We start from the raw sequence: 10,476 nt of genomic DNA, 5'->3' as shown, positions 1-10,476 counted from the left end.
AACTCAGAAATCCACCTGCCTCTGTCTCCCAAGTGCTGGGATTAAAGGCATGCGCCACCACTGCCCGGTGAAGTGTTACTTTCATGAGTCTCTACTTTAACTAATTTCTTTATTAACTAAATCCAGTCCCACCAGCTCAAATCAAAGAATTTTTATCATATTTCATCTAATGTCGCATTTTCTTAATGAAACAGGAAGTTTTCATTATCTTCCTTTTAGAGAAAAAAAAAATCCCGGAGTTTAGGCTAATATCAAACAACTGAGCCAAAGACAAGCAAAATGGAATTCAAAATTCTGAACCCGCCACGCCTTTATTCTTAAAAAACAAAAAAGCAAGCAAAGAAACAGAAAACAAAAAATGTTTTAACTTCCAAACTGCCCTGGAACTTGCAATCCTTCTGGTCCACCCTCACCCAGGAACTAGGGGTCATGGTTGGGTACACCACAGCAGCGTACAGTCTGGACGTGCTTTTCGTCGGTCCTGACAACTCCCTGTGTGCTCGCCAAGCGAGTGAACTCTTTAGTCTGAAGCATGCATATTTTCCCTCGGTTCTTCCTACACTAAAACTCTCCGCTAAAACACAACGATCTATAATCCATCTATTGACCAATTGATATAGTTTACTAATAGAAAAAAAAAGGTAATAAATGGCTTCCAGGTCAGTTGTTGCCCCCATTCCATCTTCCAAAGGAAACCTCATAAGATAGCAAAAGTCTTGGGATTCAGTTCCCTCCAGTGCCAGTGTCCGGAGCAAGGATGAATGTGGGAACCGGGCATCTGCACTTCTGCCCAGTCAGAGCTGCCCAGTCTCCAGTCACCTTACCTGGTTCCTGGGATGACTGTCCCGTGAGGAACCGCTGTTAGGGGCTGGAGGCTGATCCTGGGTCCCTCAGGACGCACGCTGTTCCAGCTGTCTGGGATTGGCCTCCAAATGTGGCGAGTCAGCGAGGTTTTCGTAACCCTGGTTTCCTTACACACAAAAAGAGAAGCCAGAAGGTCCTTTCGGAATGTGGAGCCAGCGGAGAATAGAAAAGTGGGACAAATAGGAGAGAGGATCCGTGAGTACGAGGTGGTGAGGTGGGGGAGGGAACTGCTCTCCAGTGACACCCACAAGATTGTCGTTCGCCCACCCGAGATCCTGCGTCCTTTGCGGCACACACTACCTAGGTGTCTCCTGCTTGCTGCTTGCTGTTCCTGCTCCTTACTAATCTCTTCTGTCCGGTCTCATGCACACTTTCTCCAGAAAGAACCGCAATTCTGAAGACTTCCACCCTTGCCAAGACAAGCGTTGCCCGGCGTCATTTCTCCGCGACGCCAGTAGATGGCGCCATCATCCCAGTCAAGGCTTCCAGGACGCTGGCCTCCTCCCACCCAGCATAATGCTGTTAGAGCAGCATTTAATCTAAGAGCAGCATTCAATCTAAAGACTGGACTTTGTCCCTGTGCCAAGCAGCCTCATCGTGACTGACTGCCGCACTAACAAGTATTTTTAAGTGCTAACACCGGTTCCTGTTCAATAAACGCCGCATATCCCAAAAGGAGCAATTCAAACAACTTATACTGTGTCTTAGTTAAAAACAGAGTAAAAAGCCTCCCTCCATGTCGTTTCTATGTCCCTGAACTCTGCCACCATGGGCATGAATTTTCATATCAATAAATATTTATTGACTGGCCCTGTGTGGGATAAGGAAGGGTCAAAAGACCTAGAAGGGGCAGGGTTAAGAGGGAAGCAGTCTGTAAGGGCCTGTTATGTCATATTCACGAATACTTTCTCATGCCAAGCTTTAGAGTAAATATTACATTAATTATCCCATTTAATTTGGACACCAAACCAAGGAAACACCATCTCCTGTTATCCTTGGTTTCATACAGTTATTGGCCAAATAAGAGTTCCACTACAGGCATGCTAATGTTAGAGTTTAGACTCCCAGCCAGGATGCTGCTATGCAAAGGGCCAGCTTAGAAAATCCATTAGGAGTTAGATGGATAAATATAAACCATGTAAGTACAGGGGGTGGGAGTTGATGGTCCAGAGTAAAGAAAAATGAAGATCAAATAAAACCCTCTTTGGACTGGGCTTTGATAACACCACAGTTGACCTTTGAGATGCAATTTCAATAGCGTAAGGACAGAAATAGCACAGGAAGATGTAAAAGAACTTATGGATCGTATGGTTGGGGGGTGGGGGTTTCCTCTGGGAGCAGAGCGGTGTCTCTCCCTTTGCCTGAACCTGGGAGCAGACACAGAATAAAGAAAAACATGACTGCGTGAACTCAGAGCTCCTGTGGATTTGCAAGTTCAGATCTTCCGAATTAGCTTCAGTCTTTTCCGTGAAATCTGCAAGAATAGGGATACATTTTAAAGGCATCATATCCAGGTGCTGAACATGTAGTGCTATAACTGACCCCAAACGGAGCAGGATTATGGGGTGGGGGGTGGCGGGGGGGGCAGCCAGTAGAGGGGGGCCTGTGCTGGGATTGCAGATTCCAGACCGGAAACAAAGTTTGCACCCCCTTATGTACACAGGCACAAGAGGAGCAGTGTTTCTGCCCATGATCAGCAAGCTCTCCACCACTGGGCCATGTTTCCAGCCCCAGCTGGTATTCTATTAATAATCCCTTCTTTCTAATGATACCCTGTATCCACATTTAAAGGCATTTGCTAGCGTATAGTGTCCTCTCTGTTGCCAAACAGGAAGCCTAATCTGCATTGCTCGTTTGTCTGCTGAAAGCCACAAGGGGAATCCGGGCTAAAACTAAAAGCTGTCAGTGGAAGCCTGCAGATGCCAGCGATAGTCTCACTGTGTCACCTGAGCACAGTGGTCACAGGGGCATGGGTATGAGTCGTTCTCCAGGGGGTTCCCAGCACAGTGCCCGCCAACTTGTAAAGACTCTTTATCAAGACACAATGTCCCAATAGAACCCAAGCCTCCCCTTCCTTACCCTCAGGCCACCGGAGGATTCTGGGAACTAGAGGAGCCTCTCTACAAATCTCGATTGTCACATCCTGACGCACAGATAACATGCTGTCCTTAAAAAATAGCACACTGTGATTACTTAATTATTTGATAGCTCTATTTTTATTCTCCGTTGACATTTTCATTTTTGTCGGAGACACGCGGGTGCTGATACCACCAGAAACGTCAGCCCCCGAAGTCATTCCTTCCCCTGCTGTTACTGAAGATAAAAAGCAGAGCAAATCGATAGACCGCTCACTTTCCGTTTAGACCCGTGAAATCGGGAGACAAAAGACCCATCAAAATGGCTTCTCTTTGGTTCAGCACTGACAGGAAGTGCTTCCTGTCTGAGTGTGCAGTGTCCAACAAGAAACTTGTCTGAAAGGAGAGACTCGGGTTTCCTGTCTCTCATCGTATTTCAGGAAATGCTAGGCCAACCCTCATTAGAGATTTTCACTCCTAGACAGAGGGAAGGGGTGAGGACAGAGCCCTTGCCCGGGATCGCCCTCGTGGATGATTCATTCATGTCCGCGGACGAAGCCATTACTCTCCCTGCCCCTGAAAAACCAACCCACCAGGAGAGGACTGAAGGCGGGACCTAACGCCCCTGTCAATCACAAGGGGAAGCTGCTGATTAAAAAGAACCATGAGAGGGAAGCAAAGGGCAGTGGCTCAGAAAACCACTATAAAGGAAGGCCTCGTGCATCTACCCTGACCAGACACCATGGAAAGAAAAGCAGGCCCAAGCCAGAGGCCCACCAACACCAGCCAACCAATTAACTAACCGGGGCTAGCCTCCATGCTCCTCAGCTGCCTGAATTAATGTCAGGACCACCTGTAGCAAATGAACATCCTTGGGAGGGTCTCCTCGAATGTGCCCCCGTCCCCTCCCGCTGTCCCATGTAAGGGTGCTGAGTAAGAAAGAGATTGTCTTATTGCTTCCAACGTGGAGTGAATGCAGGCCACAGACAGACGTACTGAATTCATCCTCGGCTTCAAATATGCCATGGCTCACTGACGCAGGAATCTTTTATGACCCTGGTTTCTGGCAGAATGGAGTTCTACAAACTGAACAGGGAGCTGCTTGCTGCTGTCTTCTTGTCCTCTCTTCTTCCGTCTGCTTTCCTGCGTCTCTTGCTTGGTGGCCATTGTTAATAACTTCCAGCCCTTCCGCTGATGTCCCCTTTGAGCCAGGAAACCCCACTCTGCCATAAGAACTGAGAGATTCAAACCTGCCCCTTAAGGACACGGGGAACTACCGGGGCCACTGAATTATTCGTGTCTAGCAATCCACCAAACGCCTGAGAGTTCTTGCTTTGCAATGTGCTCTCTGTCATCACAGTACCCTGGACAGGTGCACCAGGCCAGACAGCAGGGCTGGCACAGAACCCAGCACTCCAGAAGCCCAAATGAGCACTTAGTTGCTGGAGCAACCATGATCTCACAGGTTTACTGGAGATGCTCGCCCATCCCGCCCCGGAGACAGACACTGACCTGGAATTCATCATGCCCAGCTACTAGAAATCTTCGGTCACTGAACACATACAAGTGAACAAAGCCCCCACTGTGTGCACTGTCTTTACAGAGCTTGTGGCCACAGCCCTCCTACCTGTGGACTTTGCTGCTTCACTGAGATGATGTTCACTGGAAAGGGACAAACTACTCCTGTGCTAGAAGAGGAGGTGGCGTGGAGGGAAAGGACATCCCAGAAGGAACACGGGGCCCGGGAATCAAGTCAGCATATAATAAATGTAAATGAGTTTTGGGGATGCAGCTCAAGTGGTAGGTAGGGCACTTACCTGGCATGCCTGAGGCCCTGGGTTTGACCCCCAGTATTAGCAGAGAGGGTAGGGGGAAAGAGAGAAGGAAGGAAGAGCAGGAAGAAAGGAGAGAAGGAGGGAGGGAGAGAGGAAGGAGGAGTTCGAACTTCTTACTCCCACAGCCCCTCCAATAGTCCTTGTTTCCCAAAAGTATCTGTGAACTTACACAGCCATTTTTCTTAGTCCTGATCAAATCCATCCGGATCAGCAGCCTGTTGTTGTACCACAGACTGAACAGAACAGGTGGGATCCAGAAACTGGTCCAAGCTGTCTTACCTGAGTGAGCTGTGCAATGAGGAGCCCAGGGCATCTGGCCTTCCCCTCTGCGCTCATCCTGATGAATACAGCTAACTCTGGGAATGCCGCTACCCTACAAGAAGGCCCCTAATCTACAGTGAGCCGTATTTCGTCCTTGAAGATGAAACATTGGGCGGATGAGAGCGGTACACAATAGGGCCCTTTGTAGACTCTGCCCCTGCTAACTGGAGATACAGTGTGCAGCTCAGCAAACTGTAGCCTCTCACGGTGTGGGTTTCCTGCTGTCTGAGCTGGCTGCTGGCTGTTGTGCTTCTCTGTGGGTCCCCCACCAGGGCCAATAGCAGAGGGCCAGCCACAGCCGTGTCCCTATGGAGTATCCCTCTGCCTTTACTGTCCCAAAGTGTTCTCATTAGGTGACTTTAACCTTCTGGTCTTGTGGGGTGGGGGGGAGGGGAGGGACATCATTCTCTGCCTGCGTGACATGTAGGAAAGTAAAGGCAGTGTGAGTAGTGGATCCTCCCAGAAGCTCAAAGTTACACCTTAATGGTACTTAATGGGATCTTGGGGTTCAGCATTCTCTCCCGCCTTGGCCAGCTGTGCACTGCGAAGGGCAGAGTCTCTCTCACAAACTCCCTACCTGGCCTTCTCTGTCGTCTTCCTTGTGTCTCTATTAAGTTTGTTTTGAACAGCGCTTAACATCGACCTTTTTGTTTTTAAAGTATAAAAGTACATTTATTTGCTTGCTTGTTTGGTTGTTTATCTGGGGCACGTGTGGGGTCGGTACACTTGGAGTTGGGTTCTCTCCTTCGACAGGGATTGAACTTAAGTCATTGTGTTTGGCGTCAGGTGAACGACTTTTACCCACTGAGCTATTATTTTGCAAGCCTCGTATGGTTTCTGGACACAGGTCTCATGTAGCCAAGGCTAGCCTCAAACTCACAGTGCCGCACCTGCCCTCCCCCACCTCCTTAAAAGTTTGTACCACCACATCTGGTTCTAAAATACCCTTTGCTTTTATCAGTCCTAGGGATTGAATCCAGGGCCTCCTGCGAGCTAGCTAAGCAAGCACTCTTCCTCCAAGCCCCTGTCCCCAGTCTCTCCTTTCATTTTCACATTCACATTCCTTTCAATTTCACATGGTTGAACCAATAAAGTTCCACACAGGGGCACAGACATAGGCCTCATTTTTTTTTTCATTTTTTTTTGTTTTGTTTTGTTTTGTTTTTCAAGACAGGGGTTCTCTGTGTAGTCCTGGCTGTCCTGGAACTCACTCTGTAGACCAGGCTGGCCTCGAACTCAGAAATCCACCTGCCTCTGCCTCCCAAGTGCTGGGATTAAAGGCATGTGCCACCACCGCCTGGCTGGACATAGGCATCATTGACAGGAGAGAAATGTCGACACCATTTGACGAAGAGAGCAATGAGCCAGTGTCCAGTCTGCTTCACAATGGCTGCTTCTGCCACTGCTCACACACCCTCTTCCTGAGGCAGCGGACCCTTCCTCAAGAGATGAGAAAATGCTGGGCCATGGTGGTGCACATCTTTAATCCCAAGACTCAGGAGGAAGAGGCAGGTGGATCTGTCAGAGAGAGCAAGAGTGAGAGGGAGAGAGAGAAGGAAGGAGGGAGGGAAGGATGACGAACAGGACAGCCTTCATCTCTGTACCATGAAACAGATCAGGCATGTGCACCCCATCTTTAATCCCATAATGTCCCCTCACAACCCCATCACAGCAGTGTCACTTGACACTTGAGACACAATTTTTTCCCCAGTATCGGTCATTTAAGAGCTCCAAAAATCCCAGAGGGGGACACAGTCTACACTTGGGTGTTCAGAAACCAACAACACAGGTCCTAATTGCCCTGGGACAAAGAGCAACATCCTTTGTTGGTTGATGGCCTGCACACGTTCCAGGGATTCATCTTCAATCATCCCCAGGAGAGCAGCGATTAGCAAATGCTGGTTTCCCCCACAATGGGATTTGGGGCCTTTTGTTGTTGATGTTGTTTGTTTGTTTGTTGTTATTTTTGTTCTCTTTTTTATAAATGCAGATGACAGTCGATTATGACTTAAAACGACTTAAGGTTTAGATTTTACAAATGAAGTACTTTCCTAGATAAAACTCCTGATGGCAAGCTTTTAGGAGGGAAAGTGGACAGTGGTTATCAGAAGTCCACAGGTGGGGGCTGGAGAGATGGCTCAATGGTTAAGAACACTGACTACTCTTCCAAAGGTCCTGAGTTCAAATCCCAGCAACTACATGGTGGCTCACAACCATCCGTAATCAGATTTGACGCTCTTTTCTGGTGTGTCTGAAGACAACTAGAGAGTACATACATATACTAAGTAAATAAATCTTTGGGCCAGAGCAAGCAGGGCTGGAGGGAGCAGAAAAGAGAGCTACAGTGTACTCACATACATTAAATTAATAAATCTTTAAAAAAAGAAGAGGAAGAAGAGGAAGAAGAGGAAGAAGAGGGAGAAGAGGAAGAAGAGGAAGAAGAGGAAGAAGAGGAAGAAGAGGAAGAAGAGGAAGAAGAAGTTCAGATGACTGCCCCTCAACCGGTGGTTCTTCCGTAGTTATCCAGCCAAGGCCGTGGTGCACTGGGCAAATTAGTGAAAGAAACTCCTTCGATAAAAGATTTTGTGTCCATTCGGGTGGTGGTGGTGCAGGCCTTTAATCCCAGCACTTGGGAGGCAGAGGCAGGCGGATTTCTGAGTTTGAGGCCAGCCTGGTCTACAGAGTGAGTTCCAGGACAGCCAGGGCAACACAGAGAAACCCTGTCTCAAAAAAAAAAAAAAAAAAGATTTTGTGTCCATCACAAAATTATTATAAAAAGTACTTAAAGTTATGAGCTCTATAGTGAGGGGTGCCCACTCTGTGCAGTGTACAACTTCTGCCTCTGCATTAATTATTAGCCTTGGTTGTTGATGATGGCAGGATATATGAAGAAACTATTTGCTGAAGGATTTATTAGAAGAGCAAACAAATGTTGCAAAAGCCTCTCAACAAGGAAATAAATGTATCAGGTTATTATACTTACTGTTAAGTGAGCTTACTTAGAAACCCAAGTAACCCAGGCTGGCCTTGAATTCACTTTGTAGCTCTGGATGACTCCGAAATTCTGATCTCCCCCATCCCCCTCCCACCTCCACATCTGGTTCCCTTGGTGCTGAGGATTAATTAACCCATGGCTTTAGCACAGTGGCTAAACACTCTAGCAACTTCATTCCAGCCCAGCCCTAGGATGCTTTTACACAGTGTAATCCTAGAGTGGGTTACAAAAAGGATGTGTCAGACACCTGTGTGCTGACCAAGGAAACAGTGAAGCTATGTTATGTGAAAAACATCAAGGTGCACAGGAGACTACATTACAACTCAGCTCATGTGCATCTTTTTAAAGCTGGGCCTGTAAGATATGGTTCAGGTGTAAAGAGTGCTTCCTGCTCTTCCAAATTGGATGGCTCACGACTGTCTGTAACATCAGCTTTAGGGGGCTTAATGCCTTCTTCTGGCACACTCCCCAGCATCTGCACACAGATGACATAAGCCCACACACAGATGTGTACATAAATAAAAACAAATATTTTCTTTAAAAAAGAAAGATAAGCTGACATGACATTTTCCTCATGAAAAGATATTAAAGAAATCATTAACAGGAACCTCTCAGGAGAGTAATCGGGCGAGGAAGAACATTGTTCAAATGTACACTTTCTTTCTTTCTTTTTTGTTTTCAAAGATTTATTTATTATATGTAATTACACTGTAGCTATCTTCAGACACTCCAGAAGAGGGAGTCAGATCCCATTAAGGATGGTTGTAAGCCACCATGTGGTTGCTGGGATTTGAACTCAGGACCTTTGGAAGAGCAGGCAGTGCTCTTAAGCACTGAGCCATCTCTCCAGCCCTCAAATGTACACTTTCAGTACTATTTGCATTTTATTGTTAAATGTAGTAATCATTTTCATTTTTATTCACTAAATTCATTTTTCATTTTATTTCATTAAAATAAGAAAGATTATTAGAGTAAAAAAGATGATCAGATCTTTTTTCCCTTTTATCTTTAAACATAAAGAGGTATTTTTTTTTATTGCTCCATGCATGCCCCGTCAGAATAAAAAGAAAAAAAGATGGCACAGTTCTGAACAAAGGGGAGGCAGATCTGGCCCCTCAGTGCAGGCTTCTGGAAACTCAGTTGACATGTGTCTTACAATCACACATTTACAGTAAGAGAAGCATACCATGAGGCACATTCATCTCTCGTGAATGCAATCCTAACAGTGTAAGCTGAGCATGAGAGGAGCCATGTGCACCACTGAATGGGTCAGGGCCTGCTGGCCAGGCAGGATTCCACTGGCCTCTTCCTCCTCACAGGCCTGAGTGAGCGTTGGGGAAGGAACCAGTAGCTGTCCTTCTTGACTCAGAAATTTAAACCACTATTAGAATGAAAGGAAAGGAGAATTCGTTATTACAAATTCTAAGCTACAAATGCACTCTTCCAAATGAGTATTTATTCAAGGTGCATACACATGATTTAAAAAAAAAAAAAAGAAGGGAAAGAAAAAGGCTTTCTTTGATGAGCAAAAATTACATCTATTTAAGTAACCTAGCAACCCCAAATCTAACAACAGAGTGGTATTTATATATCTTTTTAAATTAATTAATTAATTAATTTTATACTCCATATTTTATTCTCCCCGACCCCACCCCATCCACCCTCCTACTTCTCCACATTCCATACCTCCTCCCCTGACTTCTAAACTCCCTGGGGCCTCCAGTCTCTTGAGGGTTGAGTGCATCATCTCTGAAGAAACACAGACCCGCAGTCCTCTATTGTATTGTGTTGGTGGCTTCACATCAGGTGGTGTATGCTGCCTGTTTGGTGGCCAGTGTTTGAGAGATCTCACGGGTCCAGATTAATTGAGACTGCTGGCCTCCTACAGGATGGCCCTCCTCCTCAGCTTCTTTCAGCCTTTCCCTAATTCAACAACAGGGGTCGGCTGCTTCTGTCCATTGGTTGGGTGCAGCTATCTGCCTCTGACTCTTTCAGCTGCTTGTTGGGTCTTCCGGAGTGCGGTCATGCTAGGTCCCTTTTTGTGAGTGCTCCATAGCCTCAGGGATCTCCCCTTGAGCCAGATCCCTCTTTGGGCCTGTCACTGGACCTTCTTTTCCTCAGGCTCCTCTCCATTTCCATCCCTGTAATTCTTTCAAACAGGATATATATCTTTTAAAGATGAAATATTTGTGTTACATGACATTTAATTAACTAACTTTTCCTTTCAGGGATAGAGACCTGGCTCAGTGGTTAAGAGCATATACTGCTCTTGGAGAGGATCTGAATTCAGTACCCAGCAGTTACAGGTGGCTCACAACAACCCATTCCAGGGGATCATCTCCCATTCATTGGCACTTGAACTCAAGTGGACACACACACACATCTA

General features: G+C 46.5%; 1 protein-coding gene across 4 annotated transcripts in view; it reads right to left on the bottom strand.

Annotated features, from left to right (window-relative positions):
• Positions 1 to 5,183, bottom strand: part of Mro (maestro) — an 18,370-nt gene extending 13,187 nt beyond the window's left edge. For 2 of the 4 annotated variants that reach the window (XM_031366011.1, XM_031366012.1), the window contains exons 1-2: positions 5,054 to 5,168; positions 825 to 1,000 (exon numbers count right to left, since the gene is read on the bottom strand). In XM_031366011.1, the coding sequence (XP_031221871.1) occupies positions 825 to 1,000; positions 5,054 to 5,110 (233 nt within the window). In that variant the 5' untranslated portion in view covers positions 5,111 to 5,168. Of the gene's footprint in view, positions 1 to 824; positions 1,001 to 1,164; positions 2,339 to 2,943; positions 3,032 to 5,053 lie in introns of all 4 variants that reach the window. The other 2 variants (XM_031366014.1, XM_031366013.1) reach the window with 2 other exon arrangements.
• Between the last annotated feature and the right edge of the window lie 5,293 nt (positions 5,184 to 10,476).

The sequence above is a fragment of the Mastomys coucha genome, unplaced genomic scaffold (genome assembly GCF_008632895.1).
Source record: "Mastomys coucha isolate ucsf_1 unplaced genomic scaffold, UCSF_Mcou_1 pScaffold13, whole genome shotgun sequence".
Lineage (NCBI taxonomy): Eukaryota > Metazoa > Chordata > Mammalia > Rodentia > Muridae > Mastomys > Mastomys coucha.
Note: the sequence above shows the minus strand (reverse complement) of the source record. Positions and strands in the feature narration are given on the sequence as shown.